General features: G+C 45.8%; 2 protein-coding genes and 1 non-coding gene across 4 annotated transcripts; 1 reads left to right on the top strand and 2 right to left on the bottom strand.

Annotated features, from left to right (window-relative positions):
- Window positions 1–1800: 1800 nt before the first annotated feature.
- LOC120900505 (cGMP-dependent protein kinase, isozyme 1) lies at window positions 1801–18125 on the top strand. 2 transcript variants are annotated; one of them, XM_040307586.1, is made up of 12 exons: window positions 1801–2837; window positions 12959–14643; window positions 14810–15031; window positions 15101–15447; window positions 15532–15812; window positions 15893–16062; window positions 16219–16321; window positions 16403–16666; window positions 16783–17234; window positions 17296–17459; window positions 17523–17708; window positions 17790–18125. In XM_040307586.1, exons 2-12 carry the CDS (start codon window positions 13183–13185, stop codon window positions 17950–17952), a joined length of 3813 nt encoding a protein of 1270 aa, XP_040163520.1. In that variant the 5' UTR covers window positions 1801–2837; window positions 12959–13182; the 3' UTR covers window positions 17953–18125. The 2 variants fall into 2 exon arrangements, with proteins under 2 accessions (XP_040163520.1, XP_040163521.1); XM_040307587.1 differs by lacking the exon at window positions 1801–2837 and adding an exon at window positions 5762–5990.
- LOC120900506 (lysosomal alpha-mannosidase-like) lies at window positions 18126–23400 on the bottom strand. The gene is made up of 6 exons (XM_040307588.1): window positions 22838–23400; window positions 21764–21866; window positions 21077–21684; window positions 20581–20714; window positions 18717–20514; window positions 18126–18643 (listed from the first exon to the last, which is right to left on the bottom strand). The coding sequence occupies exons 1-6, from the start codon at window positions 23213–23215 to the stop codon at window positions 18197–18199; spliced, it is 3468 nt and encodes a 1155-aa protein (XP_040163522.1). The 5' UTR covers window positions 23216–23400; the 3' UTR covers window positions 18126–18196.
- A 1557-nt stretch (window positions 23401–24957) lies between these two features.
- On the bottom strand, window positions 24958–25029 carry Trnap-agg. Its single transcript has one exon. It is a non-coding gene; the product is annotated as a tRNA-Pro (tRNA).
- Between the last annotated feature and the right edge of the window lie 1332 nt (window positions 25030–26361).

Here is a 26361-nt window from a genome sequence, read left to right as displayed (position 1 = left end):
TTATGATACGAAGAATGTACATATTTAAATATCTTCGCGTTACCTTCCATGATTCTGCGCGCTTTTGCATTCATTTGAAGGCAATTGGTTTGTTCTGTAGTCGTTGTTGTTTTGACAAAGTGTTTTCGGCTGCGCTGCTCAAATATTTATCGCTCGCTTATGACAAAATAAAACAAAGTCGTTGAGAGGTGAGTTGGGGTAAAATCAACGTTGCGGCCTGCTGCTGGTGATGCACACAGCCCAATCAAGCCTGATACAAAACTTGATTGTGGGTTGTACTTTTTAACAAACGTACTTGGTTTTATTTAAATACCGTTTCTAAATAGGTTGATCACTGCAATTCTGCAAAAATAAATCTAAATGATTTATAAATAACTTATGTTTTTGCAAGTCTCTATTTGTATTTAAAGTAAAGTTTAAAGTAAAGTTTAAAGTAAAGTTTAAAGTAAAGTTTAAAGTGTATTTAAAGAATTTATTATGTATTATTATGTCAAAACATATTGCAAAAATTTTCAATCAAAATCATTTATTTTCATTTCTAAATTGTATACGCATTTATCAGCATTCATCTCGAAAACCATCCAACTAGGCTCCTAAAATATTAAGTCTTCAAGTCAATGCGTTTGCAGTAAATAATCCACAATTAAAACATAAAACCATAAAAACAACGCGTAGGCAATAATTACAGCAATTAGTATGCTGCCATTGTTTCTATCTTATCTTGCAGTACAATTTAAAACCTGATCAATTCTTCATGTTTGGTGATACGTACTTGTAGTGTTCAATTTTTTTACTTCCAACAACACATGTGATGAATATAAATAATCTTCTTGCTATATTCTTTTGCGTTTAACGGCAAAAGTAAATAACAAATTCTTCCCCCAATCCTAGGTTACTTTACGCTTTACCCGCAACACGGCTACTACAAAGAAGATGCGCTCTATAGGTGTTTCTTTTTCCCACCCACTCGAAACACGGCGACACCAAAGGGCTGTACGCTTGTTTTCTGACCATCTTTCCCCTCTATTTCGTTCGTAACAAACACACCTAAACACGCTCACTGTTCAACAGTCATCGCCGGTCGTATGGAAATCATCCAACTTCCAACACATATGCACACGCAAAAGACACGTGCTCGCGAGCGCTTCCATATGTATGGGCGGTCATTTTCACACCCACCATCCATCCCTTTTCTGTCACCCATACTTCCTGTCTGCTTTGCTATGCATTCTGCGCGTACTGTTTGTTTTTTTGTTTGATGATTTTCCCATTGCCTCTTCGGCTGTACTTATTTTACTACCCCTCTTCCCATTGTGTTTATTAAAACATTTTTTCAAACGACAAAAAGGCGGGTTTACAGGCTTGTTCCATTGAGCGAAAAATTTCGCATTTCGCGCAAAAAAAAACTCTACCGGCTTATTTATCGCCTTCTTCTGTCCCACCCTTCCCCCAAATACCAAATCAGCTGCTCGGTGCGTGCGCGAGCGAAATTGCGGGCGAAAAAAACATGGAGCGAAAATGGAGCGGACGCACGCTCGCGCTCCTCTCTAACGATTCGCGCACACACGCACACCGCCATCGTTCGCATGCGTGAACACAGGGCGCCCCTGCACACAAACGCAGTCAACGTGTAACCAGCGCACAACACACGCCTACATCGGGGTACAAACACAAACGCGTCGCCACGATGTGTCGCGCGGGCTTCCGAACTGCCGCCGGACGGCGAAAACGATACGATACACACACGGGACACCGGGGGGCGGCCCGCGTACGAAATTACTTATCAACAACGGTTCGCACCGGTTCAGTCCACCGGAATCAGCGAAGCGAAGCGGTTCGAAGCCAAACCTCCGGCGGGCCACGGGTCGCGGATCGTTTGTCGGTTTACGTCGTTCATTTTTTTTTTGGTTGTATTGTGTGATTTTTGTCGTTGTTTTGCTTTGACTGCTTTCACGTCTACTTTGTTCGTGACGTGCTCAAATGCTCGAAAAGGGGCGCGAAACTCGCGTGATTAGCACGTGCTGCTGTGGTTGTTTATTTTTACTTTTTCTTTTTTTTTACAACACGTGATTGGCTAAGATGCTGGGTGGAAGTGTTGTCTGTCCGGTGGTTCTTTCCATAATTTAAAGAATGAACAATTCGATGAAGTTTTGTGATAAAAGTGCTTACAATCAAGTGATGTGCAAGAAATAAAGGAGTAAATTAAACACACAAAATCATAAAATCAATAAAGTGAAACAAACAAAATTGTTACATCAAAATAAGCGGGTGTACTTGGTCCCGGTAGGAGAACCTACGAAAAAGTGCCATAGTCATTGCAATTATGAATAAAGTGCCCTCTCGCATCCAAATTAGTGACACAAACAAACGCGATAACTAGCAATGTTTATGTTCAAATTTCCTGTCGTTTAATGTGTGTGAGGAGTGTGTGTGTGTAGTGTTGACCAACGTTCCAGTGGCCCAAAACTCAACGCTGTATAGTAATGTTGTTTGAAATACGATAAGCTACCCTTAGTAGAACAACATTCACCAGGTCCCTAATTGATTGTCCTTACTGCTAGACTAATAAGCAGCGCTCACCGTACCTTCCTGGGCATTACAATTACGTGCAATTTGAATCCATTTTAACGGAAGAAAATGTACCATAAATCATGCTACAACTGCGTGCTGGTGTAGGCTTAAAATACGCAGCATGCTGTAACAAAACCCGTCGCCCGTAGCTAAATGTGGATTCATATGTAGCTGTGCCCTAGATGACACATAATGCAGCATTACTTTGCCCAGCCTAACAGCGATTAAAGCAATCCAGCAAACGTATTTGCTACAAAAACAAGAAGGTAAGATGAGAATTTAAATGTATATAAATTGTAAAGTATGATTATTTGCGTTCTTCTTATGCACCGTGTTCCATATCTGGTTGTAACCTGCTCGGGCAATCGGGCTCCCTTATCAAGATCGTGCTGGTGGATCAAATCATTAAAAATCGATTAATTATAAGTTCATTCGGGGAGGCACTTTATTATATCAACTAGACGGAACGGTTCGTGATTTAATCCAGGGTTGTATTTTTTTACTGTTTAGCAAATGGTAAGGAACGCGATTGTGAGTCACCCATGAAGTACCAAGCGTCTCCATCGCTGTCTTGCTTTGCGTGCTTTGCGTTAGTTCCGTTTTTGTAGTTCATTCTGTTGTTATAAAATCAGGTTAATTTTGAGGGACAGTTTTGTCTTTACACTCTTCATTTTCACCTTCCATCGGAACCGTCCAGAAGCTACTCCCTGCTTAACAAAACCCGAAGCGTAATAAAAATATTTGCACCGTGCGAAGAGTTGTCTATTGCACGAAAGAATACAATAAAAAACACAACCCTAATACAGTGACGATAACAGAAATTGCAAGACGCAAGATTTGATGATTTCGGTAAACGGCCAACCGGGGGCCCTTATCGCCGACCATTAATTCCTTATCGAGCAGGTCGAGTTAAGGTGCGAGATTCTTCTAGGGTTGGGATGGGACCTTTTTTTTTAGACTTCACTTTCAATTCCCGTGTATTTGTGCGTCTTCCTCGACACACACACACACACACACACACACACACTTTGGTGAGGGTAATTTGTGGTGCAGCCGCCAAGGTTAGCCACGAACGAGCCAGAAACCAATTTCAAGCTGCCCGTAGATTACAACACCTCTTGTGTGTGTTTGAACGGACGAGGGCCCGTGCCTGGAAGCGATAGAAGAAAAAAAAATCCCGTCTGTGTGTGACCTGATTGAGCACAAAATGGGGGGAGAAGAAGTGCAAACGTTAGGCACACATCGCGCGCAGAACAAACGAAAGCATGACGTTAACTAGCCGGTCATGCTGGTTGCGTCTGCCGCCCCACGATCATCACTTTTGTCAACAGTGGAACGCCGGCCATTCCTCCATCGCGGAAGATGATCTTTTGCGCCGTCAACTTAAGTGGTTAATCTTGCAGCAGCAGCAGGAGAAATGAATAGCCTCGCGCCAGAGTAACACGTCTTGCGAAAGACTCACCACGAGAATGCATCGGAATGAGGAGGCAAGAACCCGCAGCCAGGAAGTAGCCATTATTGATATTAATGCTGTTTATTATTATCTTGCGCTTGTGTTGAAGATTTTGATGCCAGCATAGAAGGCGATCATACACATTCCCCTCTCGCTGAGCAGAGCAGCACAGCACGCGACAAGCGAACGCCGCACTCCGACAACTTCTTATTTATAGCGTCCCATTAACACAAGTACCAACAAACTAGCGAGATTAAGCTGTAGTGCCTTTCTGCAGCTACGCTTCCTTTGCGTTATGGCACGCTTCACGGATGTGTGTGTGTATGTGTTTTTTGGCGGGTGGTAAGCGCCATTACAAGATTTCATCTCACAGCGCAGGTTAAATATAGATCAATTAATTAGTGTGCTATAAATTTGTTTCGCGGTTCGATTGAGATTTCCGAATTTTGAATCCAACATACGCCAAGAATAGCACACGGTGGCGAGTCGTCTGTGTGTGCGCCTCTTTCATCCCTTTCTCCGGTGTCTTTAACCCAAACACCGAACAACACCGATTCCTGACCCACCTAAAGCAAGCGGGGACCGAGATGGGGTTGAAAAAATAAACATAAATTAAACGCATCTCTCTTCTACCTTGATCGTGTTTTGATGACCTTTTGCCCGCCTCCCTGCACACCTTCCCTGTTTGTTAGCGTTCTGCTGGGTAGCATGAATGTAGTTTATGGCCGTTTCACCACGCCCAGCTCCGATGATCGAACAGAGCAAGTAGTGAAACGATCGTGAATGATCAAGAACGTAATTGGTGGAAAAAAATAAATGAAAGTTTCAAACACAGCTCCACAAGCTCTGTGTTGTTGATGTAGAGCAAAGTGTTTGGATGCTAGATCGCTCCAATTCAACGATCGTTGTCCGTTCGGGAACAGTCCATTTTGCGCGTGTTATTTATTTGTCTTTCCACGCTTCATTGCAAGAGCCCGTTCGAGATCAATTAACAGTCGAGTCGAGAAGAATATGGCTACTAAAATAAGCGAAGAACGGAGTTTCGTTGTATCATCTGTATCGCCCCGTTATCTGCAACTGCTTGGAGGCTGCATAAAGTTACGGCTGCGGGTGTGAAGAAAATTGAACGAGATAAGCTTCCCCGTGCACGTAATGCCATTGATCTTCCTCAGATGCTGCTCTCTGGTGTGGCCGGTAGCGGAGTGTACGTGTAACCGTAGTAATCATCACACACCCACACAGTTCTATCAGGGTGGCAACGATGGTAATGCAAACTTGCCGTTCGAATTCCAAGGCACAAAAGTCATATCTCTACCTCACCGTGGCCTTACGGTCTAGGATCGTAAAATTAACAAAAAAAAAAATGAAAGGTCGAAGAATGTCTGGCCCGAAAGTTATTGGTCTCGATGACAATGTGCAGCTGGTTTTGAAAAGTGTAAAGTTTGTTCGGGGCGGAATGTAGCCCCTCATTTCTTACGCTAGCTCCGCGGAAACATCGGCGCAAGGTGTATTGTGCACCCACACACACACACACACACACACACACACACACACACACACAGCCCTTCTGTTGCTTCTTTCTAGCTCCCCTTTTGCGTCCTGCCATCGCCAGCAACACGATAAACAAAGATAAAATAAGACCGCTGCTGTAAAGAACTTCCGCGCGGAAGGTTAAGCCTGCGTGTGCCTGTGTGTGCATCCGTTAGTTCCGCTAATGGCGTCGCCCGTGTTGGCAGTGCATTCCCGCCTAGAAGGTGTATCATCCGCCAACTCACGCCCGATAGTACACCTCTGTGTCAGTGGCCTTCGGTGTCTGAGGGGTACAGGAACAGTGCGTGTACTATCGGCGGCCGATAATCCGGCCGGATAATCGCGATACACCTGGAGCGTGTGTTCGGTGCCGCCCAATGTGTGTGATTTCGTGTCGAACAGCCGGTGTTCCCATAACCGATGTGTCATGTGTGAAGTAAGTGTACTGTTTCTCCATTTTTTTTGTTGCTCTTAGCAAAATAGGAGGGGGGGTTTATGATAAGCGACAGCGTATGATAAGCTTGTTGTGCGGTGGTGCGATACAGAGCTGGCCCGCAGCCGCTGCCCAGACGGGTTCGAAGTACCAATCAATCAGTATTTGAATAAGGTGCCAGTCGATACGGGCCAGCCGAGAGCCGCTTGTTCGATAGGATTTACGTACGACCGTGGGCTGGTTTGTTGACTCTGGTAATTCCGCTAAAGGGGTTAATGCTATCGGTTTGGCTGTGAAGTACCATTTCGGGACAGATGTTGTGCTGGCTCGGTCTCATCATAAATTGAGCCGATCGGAACAGATTGTAGCGCACCGCATTGTGTTGCCTAATGTGTTTTTATCAATGTTTGGTTACAGGTTACCGATAGTGGATCATTTGAATTCAGTGGGGATCACCTCACCGTTTCCATAGGGTGGGGATGGGGGTAGTTTTCAAGATAGTGTTTAGTTTGTGGAGAATGGAAGTGTATGCAAACCAGTTCACAACAAGATCATTTTTATCTTCTGTGTTCGACTCTACAAAATTCCATAATTCGAAACAACATTTAGTAATGCATAAGGTCTTCTTAAGTTATAGTGTAAAACTGGCTTAACTAAGCATGTACAACAATTTCGAACTTCCAGCCAAATGGCGTTTTATATGCTCATTGCACTTATCTTGGCCTTGATGATCAGCTGTAACTCTCTTTTGTTCAAGCATTTTTAGAAGTATTATCAATACGAGGCCGCACGGGTGGTCCCATTGTACAGTCGTCAACGCGAACGACGCTTTAATATGCCCGTCATAAGTTCAAGGCTAGAATTGACCGTCCCCTCGTAGCAAGGGTTGACTATCCGGCTGCGTGGTAATGAAATTAAGTCTTGAAAGCCTGTAAAGGCCGGCATGTCCACGTTACGCTAAATAAGAAGAATCAATACTAATGGATCTTTTAACATTCCTAAAATAATCAGAGAAAACTGTCATATCACATCCACTGTAGTTGTCCAATGACCTTGAAGCGTCCAACGCTGTTCGTCTCAGAATGGAATGTTTAAGTCGAATTAATGCACCGGTGTGTTTGCTGGGTCTCTAATGAGTCAAAAAACAGTCAGTAATTACCTTCTTTCAGAATCAGAAGTCAAATTCGATCGTAGTTAGTCAAAATAGACACATTTCCCAATGTTCAAGCGAATTAATCAAAAATTGGTAATCTATTAGGCTCATTTGAGCAGCCCAATTGATCTGGATGGATGAACTAAGAACTTGACCTACAAAAACTTTTATGTTGCAACTTAAGCCTGCATTAGAGCTCCAGTAAAATTGAACCTAAAATTTGGTGTGTTTTGCTATATTTCATTAAATATTTATCAGAATCGCTTTGTTGACGGAAAAACATAATGGCCAACATTGACTGGATTTATTTTAGCTTGTTTCGATTAAACTAAACCATTCAAATATATTATTAAACCCTTTGACAGGTTCACTATTTTTAGAAAATGCACCAACACCTAATTAAACAATTGCAATAGTTAATAAAAGAAAACAGTTTTGGTCCATTCTGCTAACCGTTGCTTTACACAAAGGATGAAGTGCAAACTGTGTCATTATTATTGTTTTATCTCACACCACCGCCTCCCAGGCGACGATTGAATCGAAACGGAGAACAAAAGCACAGGCCGAGTCTCACCAAATATACTCTCTCTAGAAATAGTCTCACTCGGGCCAAACACTGAACGGTTTAATGATCAGTAATATTTTATAATAAACAAAAATTTCTTTATTTAGTGTTACATCATGTGGTAAGAAATTATTATGATAAGTGATAAAAAAAATCATTTAAACTAGGCAATTGATCGTTAAACTTTGTTTATGTAGTGCAACGTTGTTTCATTAATCTTTATTTACATATGTATACAATAAGCGATTACATATTCATATCAAGGCATCCGGCCAAACGACACAATGTTGTTTTTTTATTGTATCGCCACATCTGATCAAAATGTCACAGTGTCGCGTACGGTGTCTCGGCATTGTGTTTACATCGAAGGGTTAATGGTACTTTAATTAGACCGGAAATATCAATCGCACGCATTGTTGATGCATCATTGCTTTTCATTCATTTTTTTTTTCGTTTTGCTCTATCGTGGTGCAATGGCAACACATGGACAATGGGTGCTGGACAATAAAACATCGTTTGATGCATGCTTTGTTTGTCTCTTTTTCTGCTTGTCGCTGCCACGATTAACGCCACTATCGCTGACAATCTCATCACGTGCCAACCGTCCCAGCGTGCCAAAATACACCTAACGCTGCGAGGAAGATAACAACACATTTCTTCATATCAGTAGCTGCACATTGCTCGTGTATTAGTGGGGGGGAGGGGGAAAAAAGGAAGAGCAGGCAGCAACAACGGTGAAGCAATGCATTAACGAAAAAGCAAACGGGGCCGCTGTCGGGACCACCCTCGAGCGTCATGCTCTGGGTATAATGAATTTTTACCATACACGTCTATATTTTTTATTTTGTTTTACTTTTGCAAGCAAATTCTCACATCCACGAATGTCAACCCATAATGGGTGGAGGGGGGTTGGAACATTTTTCCTTGCCCCACCACCCTCCCTTCCTCTCCCTTGCTGAGCCTTCGCAACAATGCGCCCGTAACGATCTATTTTAAGGCACTTGCCTCAAAAGTCGAAAATTAACAAATCTCGTTCCGGTGGCGTTTGTCAGGCACGACTTTCGGCGGCATCCGCTTTTGTGTTCGTTTAGCAGCTTTAATAAATTCCAGCCCCCGCACCTACACACAGACACACACACACGGTGCACGAGGAGGCCATTCGATTTCCTCATCCACCGGCAGCGTGACTCGCTGAATGTCGCGATTTGTGGCAGCACCGTTCCGGGCGGCGGTGATGGCGACGACTGCTTGCCCTTTTTCGAATGTCGACATTTACTGGTGCAAGAGTTTATGGTTGCAACCGTTTCGCTGGGGAGGAGTTGGGAAAAAGAAACGCTAAAAAACCAGCCGTTTTGCCCAGGGTGAATTTTGATGTTCGTTTTGCAAACCTAGAGCTACCTTTAGCATAATTTTGCTGCGGAACGAACGAACGAACCGCGTACCGATTGTCGTGGTAATAAAGTAGCATTATGTGGTTTACTAGTTCAACTACTACTACTGCTACAACTGCTACTACAACGACAGTCAAACTGCAACACACCCGAAGACAGTGGAATATCAAGGTGAATAACACTTACCTAGGGCTAGGTCATTCCTTCCTTATGGCTTGATATTGGCATTTTCTCCTTTTTGTTGTTGCCGGTAGTGAGGCAGAAAAACCGGCTGTCGGAACATCCGACCAAAGAACACACAGAAACGCACGAAAAAACACATAACTCACCCAATGTTTAAGGCCAAACTAACTGTCTTCTTTTGAGCGGGTGTGTCCGTGCGTGCGTGTGTGAGTGTGTTTTCGGGTCGTAATTTTGAAAAAGTGGGACACTGATTTCGTGACCCGCTCCGTTCCTAACCGTAAGTGGAAAGAGCGGTTTTCCTCACTGTCTGCCTCTGACGATGGCTGTGAGAAAGACTTCACCGTTCACGCTTACCCTTACGGCGGTTTGTCGATCAAGTCGAACATGCAAACATTTTACCCTAATGTTTCCTTTCCTTGTAGCTTAGCTGAAGTTGTTCTTGTCCCATACATGGCATTTCGTAGCACCTCAAGCCATTTCGAGCCAAACAATGACCCACGGCAGGGACTTTCCTGTCGAATCAAGGATGCAGTTTTTTTGTTGTGGAAGCTAACATTGCTTTTCCGCCACTTTTTGGACGGAAACAGAAACTAGAAACTGTACTTTAGAAAAGAAAATCACAACGAGAACATTACCGGCATTCTAAACCATTTCATGTTACAAGGTTGTAATGTGAAGAGAGAGCAGCTTGAAAAAAAAATGCCGACCGATTGTTTCGTGACTATTTTTAGCTACTGACGACTGACTCCGTCATTCCCAGTTCTATTCCTCCCTCCCCTGCAGCTAGCTAGCTTTGTTTCATCCAGCACGTTCCGTCGTCTGACACGACGGTTTTGTCCTCGGTTGACATGTACGCGAATGTCGGTTTCATTAAGGTTATGGTTTTGAATATCAGCGAGCTCGCCGTTACTACGCGACTTTAGCGTTGGCATTGACATGGAACGGTTTAGCGTGTAGTGGGACTTCCATTCACAAATTACCTACTGCTTTCCATTTTTCACACATGTTTTTTTTGTTTCGGCAAGCGATTCAATATTGTTGTGATGCTCTTACTAAAATACGAAGCAAGGTGTCAATTATTTAGCTCTTTATTAACGATGACGACCAAAAAATGAATTTATTAATAATTGTGTGTGTCTGTTTATTATTCTTTTGGTCCGTTTTCTGTTGCTAGTGACTTTTCTGTTCATCTTCGATTTGTTTGGTAAAAAAATTGTTGAATAAATCAAAACAATGATGCAATTAAGCAATCTAATAAACAAAATAATTAAAATGTGACAGCATATGTACGATGCAAAACAAATTAATAACAATCATTCTTTGGTATTACATTTCGTGTCATTTAAAATGTCACCCTACCTAACCGTTGATTCTAGCTTATTCATATTAAGCGCCTGTTAGTATGCAATTTATTATTTTAGAATAATAAACATTGAATTAGTTGAAGTTGAACCAGGGTTAGAATATTAATGCTGGGATATAGCTCACTGCAAGTAATTTAAAAACAAATTTAAGCAAGAATGATTCAATTTTTCTTCTAAAACTAAAGGACGTCAACTAAGGCAATCCTCACCACAATATTAAATAACTCTTTTATTTTAAATAATTCACATTATCACATTATTTTAATAAATATATTTATTTTTACAATTTATCTTTATTTTTATATTGCAAAAAGGTATAAGAGAAATAGTACTTCAAACCAAAAGTTTTTTAACTCTTTTTTGTTTTCTTACAAAACATCATTCAGCTTTATTATGTTGTCAAACCAAGGATGATTTACAAATAAAAAATACCAGAATTGTCACGAACCCTAATCATTATTATCATATCTAATCACTATTAACTTATCTTTACCCAAAGCTGCATGTTTGACACCTTTGCCTTGGTGGAGCAGCCCAAACAATTATCTCGTTTTCGTTCCTCCCAACAAATTAGAACGTCACGAAAGCAACTGGAAGCACAGTCGTAGGACAAATAATATGAGTCACGCTGTGATTAAAGTGAACTCAATCACGACCTGCCCACGCCGAACATGCTCACTGTGATGTCAACTATAAAACAAACATACACACAAACACAAGCTTCCTGGTGAAACCCCTGGCACTCTCTAACGTTCGGCTAATCACGGAAGCATTAGGGACTCCGAACAGACCCACGCTCAGGTTCTTTCTACGTTGCATCAAATCAAACAGTTTGGAGACGATTAAGGCACCCTCTCCACTGTCCGCTGTGATGACAAGGACACTAAGGACAAAAGTAGGGCACCTGAAATTATACTAATTTCAACGTTGTTCCTTCCACATTGTACCCCCTCCCAAATGATTGCACGTTGTTAACGCATTTGTAGCCGGTGAGCAAACGTGCGCTTGATTAAGATACAATCACGTTAACTGGTAAACGATATATATATTAGACAAATAAATATTACTAAACCGTTACGAAAAAGCATCCATCTACGGAAAGCGTGTGTTTCGCTTAATCATCGGACGTTACATTTATTGACAAATTCATCGGGATGATTCTGGTCCGCTGTCCCCTCGCCGCAGATCGAACCCGGGGGCACTGGGCTGGGTTTTGCTTACCGTTCATTAGCACCTTGCTGATATGGCAAACGCCATAGCTGGCCAGTGCGTTGTTTACCTTTTAGCAGACGCTGCTGGCTGCCCCCAGTACGCTCAGAGCGCCAACAGTTAGCGAGCCGGTTATCTGTATTAGCGTGCATGTGAATTTGAGGCGTGAATAGGTGAAGCCACCAAGACATTTGCAAACTATTCACAACAATCCGGATATCGGTGTTAGTTATTAAAGCACAACGACAACAATGACAGCAAACACGCTTGATATATTCGGTTTCTTCTCAGCTACTAACGACCATCTTCTAATCTTGTCATCTTTTTTTGGGGGGAGCCAGTTCTGTAATGCAAATTCTATTCTAATCTCTTGCTAACCGATGTGTCAATAGAGGAAGCTGTATCTGAAAGATGCTCGACACAACAAAAGCATTCAAAGTCATCGTCACGAAATAGCCTTTTTCACTAGTTTGGCTAGTTTGGAACGGCAACACGAGGCAACTAAAGAGATCATGCCCCCGTTCAGTGATCGTCAACTCCTCCTCCAAGAAGATCAGCAAACAGCAGATACCAAACAAGACCAGACAGTATTGGTAGAATGCATTCTTTGTTGCCATTCACCTTTCTTGACCTTTCCAAGAATGACTATCCCCACCGATGCATTCATAATCGGTCTGTTTACTATTTTGCATATCTTTAATATTCCGAAGAAACCAAGACCTGGGTAAGCAGGTCTACTATTTTTCTCATATGCAGCCAGTATCACAGCGCGTGGTGAAATATGACCACCAAACAAACACTCAATTAGTCCGTTACAGGGAAATATCATTAACTCCCGCCAATCGGAAACGGCGGTACGCTCACACCGGGATAGGTGTTTGCAGGCATGATGGTAAATATTAAATTAACGCCTCTCGATATCGCAACCACTCGCTCGAGTGCCCTGACTCACATCAACGCGGGTCCTTCAGTTTTTTTGTTTTGCACAGCAGATAGTATCTCTCCCGGGAGGATACAACCGCGTCCACCGAAAGTGAAATTCCGCTCAATCATCATTTTGTACTAAATAAATATAATTTTGTAATTTCGTTTGCTTTTTGTTTCAGGTCTCGGGTCCGAGGTTTGCTTGAAAGTGTTTGACCCACAGCGAGCGTGACCCTAACATCCAGTAACCCATTAACCCTGAGGTTGCGTCCACCTCCGCGTGCCCCCTCGCCGTTGGCACAAGGTGGGAAGGCAAGGTCGCCCGATTAAAGTAGCACAATCGGGCAGCACCGCGAAACGCAATAGCCGAGAGTAGTGGTCGTAGTAAGTTCGGCCGCGGGGTGTGATGGAAACGATTAAGAGGGAAAATATACAGCTAGGTGATAATAGAAAACTGGTGGCCACGATGGGCGGCCCACTACCACCATCAGCAATCGGCGCTACGGCCAGCAGCAGTACGGTGGTCGTCCGGTCGTCACCAACACAGCCAACACCGCCCCAGTCGGTCGCCGAAGCGAGCGTCGTCAATCCGGTCACGTCACTGTGCGAGGTGGTCGACCAGCGCCAGGCACCGGGCGAGAAATCAGTTCATCCGCAGTCGCCGACGTCGCACCGTGCGTGGTTTCGGAAGTCCAACACTTGTGGCAGCCTGTACGTACAGTGTGGATGCACCGTAGAGCCCGGTGACGGCACGCAACCGAACGACCAGCAACGTCACAGTGATCCTGCCTGGAGTTCCAGCCCACCCCGTCCGCCAGTGCCCACGCGACCCATTTCGCTGTCCGATAAGGACATTCGAAGGATTCGCCCCCGGACCGATAAGCCCCCGTTCATACACCCGGACAGCCCGACGACGGTGTACAGCGGTGCGGCCGTTCCCCACGATGCCTCGGTGAGGAAGTCCCACCCCAACCGTGCCCTTGTCCCGACGGCACAAACCGCCAACGGGGACTACGAAATTCTGCACACGGCACATTCCAAGCGCTACTCGACACCGACCATCGGCACCGGGTACGCCTTCCATCCGGAGTTTGTCCTGCAAAAGCTTGGCCCGATCGGTGACGAGACTGGCGGTGCGGCTCAAATCCAGTCCCCCTCGCCCCAGTCGGAACCGGTGCGTGGCGGTGCAGCGAAAGTTGTGTTCAAGCAAAGAAGCTGCACAAGCTACCCGGGACTAGCGGAAGGCAGTGAACCGTTTGGGGCGTCCTTTTCGAACGCGTCCAGCGTCGAGGAAGTTGGATCAGCAGTAGTGCGGCGCCAGGACACTGAAATCGGTGCTCTGCCTACGCTTGGGTCGTTCGAGGATCTTGGACGACGGCAAAGTGTGAGTTCGCCGCCACCGCCACAGCAACAGCAACACCAACCAGCCGTCACCGTGAACGACACTGGTGGTACCCTTGACACGACCGGACATTGCCGCGGCGTGCTAATTGAATCAAACAGCAACAGTGCGGGCAAAGTGAGCAGCGCGTGCGCCATCCCGGCACGGAAGGGCAGGCAGCTGTTTGTGGACAGTGGCAGCGATCAACTTAGCGTCTCGCTCGACACTGGGCGCGAGGCACACCGGCGGAGCGAGGCAGCCCACCACCAGCCCGGTGCCGTTGCGAGCTGCATCAGTGCAGAGAACAGCCCGCCGAGCCCACCGTCCCTGCTGCTCAGCCCGGTCATACCGTCAAAGTTCGACTGCTCCGCGAAGGAGTACCTGATACAGTCCGGCATACTCGGTCCGATGGGTAATGGGTCGTCGCTGCTCATGCGCAAAACCTCCAAGATTGTGCCGAACATTGATACGCCGGTGAAGGAGCGGGTAAGCAGCGTCTGGTAGCTTAGTTTGTGCATCCGGCTTGTTAGTTAACGGGCTCTTGGTTGTTTGGGTAGGTGCTAACTAGCACCAACTGTTGCCATACGCCAGAACCTGTTTGTGCGTCGTAGTTGGTCGTTGAATCCTCCACATCATCATTTCTTCCCCACAGATACGCAAAAATTCGGTAAAGTTTTGGGGCAAAGTGCTTACCGAGGATCGGCGAAAATCGCTCACCGGTCAGTGTGACAGTTTGCAGTCGTACGGCAGCTCAATGACGATCAGCGGTACCGAACCGAACAGCCTGGAGGAGGAGCTCGTTGGTCTGCGCAGGCTGCTGAGGGCGCGCGATGACGAGATCGACAAGCTGCGGCGTGAGATCGACAAGCTGAAGGTAATGAAGTACACGATCATCTTCTCCACGATCTGATTTTCAACCGTATCTTTCCACCCTGTAATACAGAGTGTACTGCAGCAGAAGGCAATCAACAGTCTCGAGCAAACGAGCATACCATCGGGACAGCAGCGGCTAACGCTGACCAGCCCGGCGGGCACACCGTCGCACAAGGGCCAGCATGTGGCCGAGGGTGAGCTGCTGTCCAGCATACAGGCCAACTACGCGATGGCCGGTCAGCCGCTGTCCGAGCTGTTCGGCATATCCGGCAACAGCTTCAAGCTGCACCAGATGAAGTCAGTCAAGGGCATCACGCTGCAGGCGATGAAGAAGCAGGGCGTGTCGGGCGAAAGCTGCGACCTGATGGGTAGCCAGTCGAGCGACATTAAGATACCAAAGTACAAGAAAGATTTCAGGTATGTGTTGGGAACCATCCGGAAGACGAGGGAATGCCTAATCTTATCTCCTTACGGTGTCGATGTTTCTCCCACTCGTCACAGTGCAAAGCAGCTGATCAAAGACGCAATCATGGAGAACGATTTCTTTAAAAATATCGACTCGCTGCAGATAAGAGAGATCGTCGATTCGATGTACAGCCGAGAGTTTCGCAAGGGTGAGTACGTCATCCACGAGGGTGAGGCCGGATCGCATCTGTACGTGTCAGCGGCCGGTGAGTTTGAAGTCATCAAGGATAGCAAGGTGCTAGGGGTGATGGGACCGGGCAGGGCATTCGGTGAGCTCGCCATACTGTACAACTGCACGCGAACGGCATCGATACGAGGTAAGAGATGTTCTTGTAGTTCCTGAGGATGTTTAGAAGTTTTTTTTTTTTTTTGCTAATGTCCCTGTTTTTCCACTCAGTGCTATGTGATTCCCGCGTCTGGGTGCTGGACCGTCGAGTGTTCCAGCAGATAATGATGCGCACCGGAATGCAGCGGATTGAGGAGAACGTAAACTTCTTGAAGTCGGTACCGCTGCTAAAGCACCTCAGCAACGATGTCCTTACAAAAATTGCTGACGTTTTGGAGGTGGTAAGTGCGCAAAGGAATGGAATTGTCTCCAGAAGTCAAATCCAACATGTTCCTACGATATTTGTCATTTATAATTGTCTTTGTTGTTGTGGTGATGAAACCGAAAGAGCACACTCCAAACTAATGATACGACCGTGTTTCCCCCGTTCTCGGTAGGAATTCTATCCGGCTGGAGCATTCATCATACGGCAAGGTGCCGCTGGAGATACGTTCTTTTTAATTAGCCAGGGAACGGTAAAAGTAACTCAGCGGCTTCCCGGTACGTACTGTCTAATCCCCTTTGGCCCCTTCGCACCATAAAGTTGGAGGTTATTTTTATGTTCACACCTTCCCCTCGCAGGACGCTCGGTGGAGGAAGAGATACGCATCCTCGTCCGTGGAGAGTACTTCGGCGAGCAGGCGCTCATTAGGGAGGACAAGCGCACGGCCAACATTATCGCCATGTCGCCCGGTGTCGAGTGTCTGACGCTGGATCGCGAATCGTTCACCAAGCACATCGGCGACCTGTGCGAACTGCAGGAGAAAAACTACGGCGACGAGGAGCGAGTGCTTGCGTTCCGCAATCTCGAGAACACTCACCCATCGCTCGGATCGTGTCAACCGGGTGAGAATTTATTTTTTTAAATACCCCCCACCGCCGGGTGGTTGGTACTACAAAGTAGTGAGTGGGTTATTATAATGTTGCGGCATTCCCCGTGATTCTTTCCTTCATCCCGACAGAGCTAATGGATGTGAATCTAACCGACCTGGAGGTGGTGGGAACGCTCGGTGTCGGTGGGTTCGGTCGGGTCGAGCTGGTAAAGCTCGAGCGGAACGGTGATACGAAGGTGTACGCGCTGAAGTGCATGAAAAAGCGGCACATCGTGGACACGCGGCAGCAGGAGCACATGTACAGCGAGCGGAAGATTATGCTGGCCTGCCAGAGCCCGTTCATCTGCCGGCTCTACCGCACGTACAAGGATGCGAAGTTCGTGTACATGCTGCTGGAGGCTTGCATGGGCGGTGAGGTGTGGACGATCCTGCGCGATCGCGTTACGTTCGAGGACTCGACGGCTAAGTTTATTGTGGCGTGCGTGCTGCAGGCGTTTGACTTTCTGCACGCCCGGGGCATCGTGTATCGGGATTTGAAGCCGGAGAATCTGCTACTGGATGCGCGGGGATATGCGAAATTGGTAAGTTTGATAGGGTGCCATTCGTTTCTCTATATTAAAGATGTCTTGTTGTTTGTTTTAGGTTGACTTTGGATTCTCCAAATTCATTGGCTACAGCAGCAAAACGTGGACATTCTGTGGTACGCCCGAGTACGTGGCGCCGGAAATAATTCTCAACAAAGGGCACGACCGATCCGTCGACTACTGGGCGTTGGGCATACTGATACACGAGCTGCTGACTGGCATGTAAGAAACTGTTTGAAGTTTTAAAATAAACCTCCAAATTAACATTCCATAATTCCATTCCAGCCCACCCTTTACTGCAGCAGATCCCATGAAAACGTACAATATCATACTGAAGGGCATCGACATGGTAAACTTCCCCAAGCACATGTCCCGTGCCGCCGTCAGCCTTATCAAACGACTCTGCCGAGATGTCCCATCGGAGCGGTTGGGTTACCAGCGCGGTGGCGTACAGGACATCAAAAAGCACAAGTAAACTATCATTCTGTTGGATAGAATGTATCTTCAGACCAGACCTTCAATTCATGGACGAATCCGCTTTCCCTTCCACAGATGGTTCCAGGGCTTCGACTGGGATGGTTTGATCGCGCTCACACTTAAATCCCCACTGCAGCCGAATCTGCTGGGACCGCTGGACATGTCCAACTTCGATATCTTCCCCAAAGACTTAGACATTCCGCCGGACGAGCTGTCCGGGTGGGATGCCGATTTCTGAGAGCTTCTTGGGCGCTAACGCCACTATATCAACAACCGTTCGGGTAGTAGTGATACGAATAATCTGCAATAATACATGCCTAGCAATAAGTTGGTTAAACGTTGTTTTTATAGCGTTAAGATGCATTAAAGTAAAAAAAAAACACACAGAACGCACACAAACAAACACACTGATTCAACGGTATAATGCGTTTTATTTATACTACTCTAAATTAAAACGAAAGTCTTTGCACACTACTTGCTACCTATGGCTTGTACTCTAGCTGAAACACGAACGTACGGATCTCCATCGGTTTGAGCATAATTTCGAACCCATCGTCCGCCACGTTGCGGGACAGTTCGTCCATCAGCGGTGACCTTCCCGCGAGTACGTTCGGTGGCGAAGGGGAAGGTAGTGGCGTCGACACGTCCCGCTTAATGGAGCTGTACATGATGTATGATGGGTCAGGTTTGAACTTCAGTCTTGTTGAATCCTCTCGCAGTTGATTGGCGGCAAGTGTCATTTCGCGCACCTCCTCAATCGAAAACTGGCGGAACACGTCCTGAATGTTGAACCGTACCGGTTTGGAGTACATGGGGTCCTCGCCCTTCTCCAGCAGATGCTCGAAGCGCACAAGGATGCTGTTCTCCTTCCACGGTTCGAACGTTAGCAGATGTACATTCAGGGGTAGCGAAAGCGATAGAGCAGAGTACTGAAGAAAAGGAAAATAATGTTAAAACATGACTGCAGCAAGTAGACGGAGAATATGAGACTCAAATACGTACAATATTGGTGTACTGCTTCTGCCAGTCCTCGTACTTAACCTCCCCGACGTCGCTGAAAAACAGCCAGTTCGGTAGCAGCACCCGGTTCTGCAGGAAGCGCTCCCTCGCCTCCGGTGTCGGGCTGGTGGGTTTCTTCGCCCCAAAAACGACCCAATGCTTCCCGCGGGCAACCAGTCCCTGCCCGAACGCTTTCTCGTTCAGCGCTTCCTCCACACCGAACGCATCGTCATGCAGCAGCCGCCGGTGTACCATCAGCTCGAGGGATCCATCCTCCAGGCTCGATCCACCCTGGGCACGGTCGTTCAACACCGCCAGCCGAAGGTTCTCATCTTCCAGCGCAATCTTCGCCGTCACCGGGTAATAGTTGCCGGATATCTTCTCCTCCAAATCCACATTCCACGTGTCCCGGTGGTTGCGCACACGCCGCATCATCTCGCGACCGTTTGCATCCGTCCAGAATATGCCACTCGATTGGGCCGCGGTGTAGAAGCGTGAAACAATCTCCTTACCTACACCGTCCTCGACCGGAATGGGACCTACCATCCACTCGAACTCAACGTGGCTCTCGTCGGCGTACACCCGCACGACCTGGCTGATCCACTCGTTAAACACTTGGTGTACTTCCTGCACCGTTCCACCCTTAACCACCTTCAGTTGCACATTTTCTGTGACCGTTTTCTCGGTTCCATTCGGCCGGAAGATGTACGCACCGGACGAACGGTTGCGGAACTCCTCATTGTTACCGAGAGCACCCTCGTAGTAGACGAACGTCTGGCGCAACCGATTAGTAACGCCATCGATCGTGATCGTGCTCAGAAAGCCGTTACTATCGAACGAAACGTTCAGATACTTGTTGCCGATGGTAACTTCCTGCGAATGCCACTGGGCTGTTTCCTGTTGCTTTGCCAGCGTTTCATCTGCAGCCGGTGGGCTTGCTGGAGCAGGCGCTTCATGAAGAAAATCATCCAACGAATCAATGGCACGCGTAACAAAGTACGATTTAAATCCGAGCGGTGGCAGCTCGTTCGCTAAAAACACCAGCTCCGACGTTGCATTGCTGAAGCGATAGCTTAGATTAAGCACCGACTGTGGAATTGGCACGATTTGCGAGGAAACTTCTACATTGCGATAGTCCCGCACGATGTATCTACCACCGGTGACGGGCAGCCGGACGTATTCGTGTCCCGCGTGGGCCAGCGGATTGTACAGCGTGACCGTGAAGCTATCCTTCGTCTCCGTAAGCTCACACTTGCTCACATTCAGCAGATGGCACGACTCGAACGCAAACGTGTACTGCGGATAGTCCGTGGTAGGATGCTCGAACGGCAATCCACCAGACCGTGCCGATCGTTTGTACTTCGGATCAACGATCTGGTTGAGGGCGGCTTTCGTATTCGCACCGCACGCTCTTACCGCACGGTTCAGCATTCGGGCGTAATCATTCGCGACGTGCTGCTTCTCGGTTCCAGTGATAGCATCATGATGCTGCATTACACCCATCGCTTCCCGCAGCATGTTCAGGTGCGGTTCCATGTGGGTCTGTCGGGATGGTGCCAGAGCGGTTAGCTGTTTGCACACCTGCAGGAAATGATTGCCGACGCGCTCGAACCGTTTGCTTGTGGGCCGGGAGGTGTAGTATCCGGTCCAGAAGGAGTGCGGATCGGAGGCGTACGGGAAGAAATCGTCCGACTTGGTGGGCCAGGTAATGCCGACGTCGTGCAGGGCCTTCAGGTAGCAGGAGGGCGTCGAGTAGAATACGTTCACGTTCGATCCGTTCGATTGCAGTGCGTTGGTGTATCTGGGAATGAAGAGGACAGAAGAAGTTAATAAACAGATGTTTCAATCAAATACAATCTACACTTACTTGATCAATTTGTCCATATTTTTGAAGTACACGTTCGCATCCATGTACGTAAAGTCTCCGCCCATCGTCAGCAGGATATTGTTCGTCCGATAACTCTCCGCCTGAAGATTCACGTAGTATAGGAACTTTTCAACCTACAAAGCAATGTACATTAAGAAAATAAAGATGGGTTACTCTAATGCAGAGTTATGAATCAGAATGAATCACTGAAGTCAGTGGTTACTCTATTGCAGAGTTATGAATCAGAATGAATAACTGAAGTCTGAAATCAGAATGAAGAAATTCCTGAAGATGCATTTCAAGTACTATTATTTCATAAATTTTTGAAACATCATATGATTTTTCAGAAATTTAAGAGTTCCTAGAGATTTACAAATTTATTCATAGAGGTTCGATTCCTGATACAAATCACTGATGACCCATATGAATGCAGGTTTATGAGAGATTAGTATCTTATCGTAATGAACCGAAAGAACCGCCCTGAACTCTATCTCACCTTTGCCTTCACATTGTTCTCCGCCGAGTAGGGGCTGTCCATGAACGGTTCGTCCGAGCAGAGTATGTCGAAGCAGAAGCCGGGCGGCGCTTGGTACAGGTTGTACAGCACGCCCGTAAACAGATCCCCATCGGCCAGGTTATCGCTCGTCTTCCAGATCATTTCCGCCCGCTTGTGCGTCATCCGTTCGCGCTTGTCCTGATAGTCGAGCCGCCCAAAGAACAGCCCATCGTACCCCATCTGGGCGAACAGGGACGCCTGCTCGCGCGAATGTCCGAACGGATCGATCTGCCAACCGATGCGTGGCCGACCGCACTCCCCGAACGTATCGTTCAGCTTGGCCAAACCCCAGGTAAACTGATCCACAATGCTGTGGTAGTGTGCGGCCGCCTCATCGTTCATGCTCCAGGCGCCACCGATAAACTCCAGCCGCCCCTCGTTCACCAGCATGCGCACCTGCTGCTGCAGTTCCGCCGTCTGTTCATCGTACCACTTGAAGAAGAAGGCCGACTCGACGTAGATGAACTTGCGCTCCGGATCGCTCAGCAGCGATTGGATGACCGAGTCGAGAATGTACTGTACGCCCGCTTTCTGGATCGTGGTCTTGCCTAGCGTTGGTAAACAATGAACCGCGCGCGCGGGCCGTGTTAAATTGTGTTGTTTTGCAGCACCGAGGAAAACACTTACTGCCATAATAGTACTGGTCGACCGTCTTTAGCCACCCGACGTCATCGTGCGTGTGGGGCACCAAATGCACATTAAGCATATTTTTCTTCGGTTTCGGGCATGACTGGAAGTAGGGAATGAGTTAGGTAGGGAAAGCAAGTAAATAAATAATGTGCCATCGTCTACAAAGCACTGTTTATTGTTCCACAGTTCAGGCAGGAAGCAAAAAGCGGGCGAAAACTGTTCAAAAACAGCGTTACAAATCAAAGCGATTTCTCCCCCTTGGCTAACGCTCGTACGATTTGAGTCGTCAACAATTCATCGGTTAAAATGTGTTACCTTATCGTCTGAAAGCTAAACATAAACAAAACAGCGCTGAGAGAGCACTCACACAACGTGCTGTTCGCTTTTTATTACAACCATTACATTGAAATTGTATTTTACAGTTTCTTGGACATGGGCAACTTGTAGTTCGAAACAAAAATGTCGTAAAAGAGACAAAACCATACTAAACTTTAGCAAATAAGATTTTGAATAATATTAAGTGTTATTAAGGTAACTGGTTTAAAACACAAAATACATAGAAAAGTTCAAAATTGGTAAAACAGTTACTAGAGTTTGAAAAACTATATGTTCAACAAATTTTTCTTATATTTTTCCCACAATCATGTTTAGTATATGAGAACTATTAAACAACGACTCAGCTATATATGAGCTTGAAAGCTTGCTTTAAATATTCATTAATATATGACCATAGAAGTGACTTTTGGCCATTTTTGCTTTTTAACCAGAAAATATCAAATAATTTTTCATTAAATGCCGTTCATTAACTCATTTGTTGTTATACACTTAAACACCTTGTTTCAATATATCCATGCGTATTTTCGCGCTTTGTTGCCCTACAAAAATCAAACTGACTGATGATGGACTGATTTGCCTGCGAAGTAATACAGAAATCCAATGTTGCTATTTTTACGAAAATTACAAACACTGATAAGAAAGTTCAACTTCGCAGCAAACATTCAACCAATTCAGTAGTTTGTAGGGAATCAAATCAGTGGTTTACATTCCCCCAACAGCCATCAGTTCACTCACCTCATATCCGCACGATTGCTTTAGCTTGCGGCCAAATTCTAAATACTCATCACTTTCCGCCACTCGCCGGGGCAGCGCGTTACCATTCCGCCGCCAGGGGCCGGCCGACACTGGCTGCAGGTTAAACGTTACACCAGCCAACACCACCAGCACGACCACGACCGACGCCAACGGTACGGACACTCGACCGACGACAAGCATAGTGATCACCCGCGGATGCAACCAAACGGTGGAACAATTGTGAGCACACGCAGTCCTCAATCCGATACCGGAATTATGCAGAGCTTTGCATTGGGAAAAATCACTCGTTTGCTTGCTGTTGTGTGTGCGCCCGATTACACTTGCTACCGGATTTGGTGCACCGTGCGCCGTCTGCATACACAACAAAACCGGGAACACTCGATTTATGCTGCTGGCCCACTGGTTGCTGGCCCGAGATCAGGTTAGGCTGGGGAGGAAACCTGTTTTCACTCTTCACGGTTTACGATCGCGCACACTGATCGGCACACACCACACGTCCGTTCGAGGCTGTTACTCGCGGCCGAATGACCATTCGCGGCCGTGGATGCTGGCCTGGAGGTCTGGAGTGAATTGCGATAGCCGCGCCGGCCACACTCACTCTCTTTTCTGTTGAGCCGAATGAACTTATGGTCTGTGAGAGCGTGGTTGGAGAGTGGCACAGCTCAAACGCTCTAGAGTTGAGATTTTGTATTGAGAATGATTTAGTATGTTGTGTACATTTATTAATTAAACCTTTTATTTTAACTTTTAAAGCGCAATTATTATCAGAATAGCAAAACACTTTTCTTAATCTCAGCGAAGTGCGTACCTTAAGCTCAGTTACGCTGCGTGAAATAAACCTGAGTTCCAACTCCATAACGAATGAACTCTCCCCATTTCTCCCGCATCTGATCACCCCAAAGGTTTCCCCCTGGGGAGGGTTGAAACGCCAACCCCTCACCCCGCACAGACTGACACTGACACTGAATCTCAATTATGACCTGCTCCGCTTCTTGATCATATGTTGAGAACCCGGGCACACACACAAAAACAACCTTCTTCCGCCTTACTTTCGACCGACTCTCCTACGATCCGCGCTGCATTTAATACGCGTACAGCATTAATCTTTTCCTTTTCGTTTGGTGTTTTGGCCGCCCGTTGCTTTAGTTTCGTTTCATTTCCTTTTCACCCCTCGAGGGAGGAACGGACCACCTCTGATGGCCGTAATTGCCCGAGAGCAGATGAAAGCGAAATTGATACCAAGCGTATGTGTGTGTTGTGTGCCTGCTTCCCCACCGGTACATGCTACAACGTATGCTGTTTTGTGGTTTTTCGATTTTTGCTTTCTGGGCCTTTGTACCGGGGCCGAGAAAAGTGAAGGTGACCACCGCTGGCCAACGCATGCCGTGGTGGGAAATTTCGATCCGGCCACCAAAATTGATCCCCAAATCACCGCTTAGAGAGCAGAAGCGGCCGATCGTAGGCGATCGGAATTGGGTTTGCACCTTTCTTTTCGCTACATGAAATACATACCGCACAACAGCATAACTGTGCCACACACCAGAGCGCTCGAAAATTGTTGCAGAAAGTGCTGTGTGTATGTTTTTTTTTTTTAACATAAGTTTGTTTAATTTCTTTTTGCAACAATTTCACCTTTGAAACAATCAACGTGTATTAACGCTCGGCTTTCATGGAGTGATAGGGCGAGAGGGACAAGAAGATGATCCAGTAGAGAGCGATTAAATAATAGAAATTAAATAGGGCAAAAGTAGCCACTCGAAGTGAACAAGCTAGAAACATCTAAGGACCACTTGTAACCTAATGCCAATGAGCGATAAGACACACCACAGAAGTAGTGGCACCTACTTTACTTACCGATTCAATTTCCCACTTAGATAACTTAAAGCCACTCTTTACAACAAAACAACCACTTGGTTTAAGTCCTTTTAAGGACGATCCCGTAAATTAATTACAAGGAGTAATGATACTCACATAAATAATCTACATCGCAACACAAACAACTATACACTGCCTTTTAATACTTTGGTAGAGGAGGTTGGTACTTATAAAAAAAGGCTTTCTCCTTCCACAGTGGTGTCCCACTATTTCCAGTGCAGGGTGGGCTCGTCCGGGATTTGAACCCGGGACCTCTCGCACCCTAAGCGAAAATCATACCCCTAGACCAACGAGCCCGTTGAACAAGGCAATGATTGGTAAAAATCGTGTTCGCCATTCACTTGCGCACGGCAACAGCTTGCTGGACGCGCCTACTCAGATTTTCTTATCGCGCTCGCTTCACTTGGCACGCAATCGAAAGTGATATCTTGGTGGAGCTATATTTGTTTTTATTATTATTATTATTATTGAGTGCCCCAATTAGATCACAAGTTCGCGGGGGATGGTTTTTGAAGCGTGGGCTTAACTTGTCAACAGTGTGAAGTAATCAAACGTCATAAATACTTCTTAGACAGTACGCCGTATTGCATAACAGCAGAAGTTATTAAGGGAGAATATCTTCCATGGGAACTATCTTGTACTACTGACCTAAATTGAGCGAACTGTTCATGACAATAGGACGAAATTGGGTAGAGCGCAGGTAGGGATGAATATGGTAATGTGTGATCGTTATCTTAATGTATTTATCATTCAGTTTGATGGAGCTTCCATTGCGCAAAGAATAACATTGAATTCGAATTTTAAAAACAGTTGATAAACGGTAAAATAGAGCTGCAATTGCTGTTGTTATGCTTTGCAATGAAACATTAATCGCTCTGTATGTTTAAAACAAATGGACGATTTAACGACGCGATTGTTACAAGACAATAAATAATAATGAATACTAATAAACGTTACTGCTAAAGTTTATCTATTCCTATTGACTGATTGTCTTTCAAATCCTAATAAGAATGTCCCATAAAATGCGCCTCTAATTCCCCTTTTTTTAATGTAGCTAAATGAATACTTTTTGGACTCACTGTAAGTACCAACATATTTAGCAATACGACTAGGCCGACCAAACCGACTAAATAGTTGTACACTTCACACACAAAAAAGCACTCAAAACACGCATTAAACAGTAGACATTATATTTTGAATATTACTAGCCAAAATGAAAATGGTGTTTTTAGATATCGTATAATTTAATTATTAGTTCTGGTATTATTATTATTATTAGTTTGACACTACTTTGCTACTACAATTAAAAAACACACTTTGTTTATTCTAAGTGGCTGGTAAATCTATAATCTTTAATATTTGAATTCAATGTGTAACGCACGCCTAATTTGCCCTTTTTATGGAATATATCAAACCAGACGAATACTTTTCGGATCAATTGTAGGTCATTGTTATACAATTTTGATCACACATGACTTTTATCTATGAACTTGTTCAATAAAAAGTGGAATAGTAGATAAATCAATGATTGAATTGGTTAGCAATATTGTCTATTTCATTTCATTTCATTACAAAATAATAATAACAGTAGTTCTTCTATTTAGAATGAATCGATAAAAATGCCATGT

This window comes from Anopheles arabiensis, chromosome 3, assembly GCF_016920715.1.
Source record: "Anopheles arabiensis isolate DONGOLA chromosome 3, AaraD3, whole genome shotgun sequence".
Classification (NCBI taxonomy): Eukaryota; Metazoa; Arthropoda; class Insecta; order Diptera; family Culicidae; genus Anopheles; species Anopheles arabiensis.
The sequence above is the reverse complement of the archived record's forward strand: the minus strand, read 5'-3'. Positions and strand labels throughout refer to the sequence as shown.

Bases quoted from the DNA above. Each gene is read 5' to 3' on its own strand.
- LOC120900506 (XM_040307588.1), bottom strand. From the start codon at position 23,215: ATGCAGACGGCGCACGGTGCACCAAATCCGGTAGCAAGTGTAATCGGG. The intron at 21,685-21,763 runs GTAAGTGTTTTC...TACCAACGCTAG, and splicing joins CGACCAGTACTATTATGGCA to GCAAGACCACGATCCAGAAA. The intron at 20,715-21,076 runs GTGAGATAGAGT...ATTGCTTTGTAG, and splicing joins AGAACAATGTGAAGGCAAAG to GTTGAAAAGTTCCTATACTA.
- LOC120900505 (XM_040307586.1), top strand. From the start codon at position 13,183: ATGGAAACGATTAAGAGGGAAAATATACAGCTAGGTGATAATAGAAAA. The intron at 14,644-14,809 runs GTAAGCAGCGTC...TCTTCCCCACAG, and splicing joins ATACGCCGGTGAAGGAGCGG to ATACGCAAAAATTCGGTAAA. The intron at 17,235-17,295 runs GTAAGTTTGATA...TGTTTGTTTTAG, and splicing joins CGCGGGGATATGCGAAATTG to GTTGACTTTGGATTCTCCAA.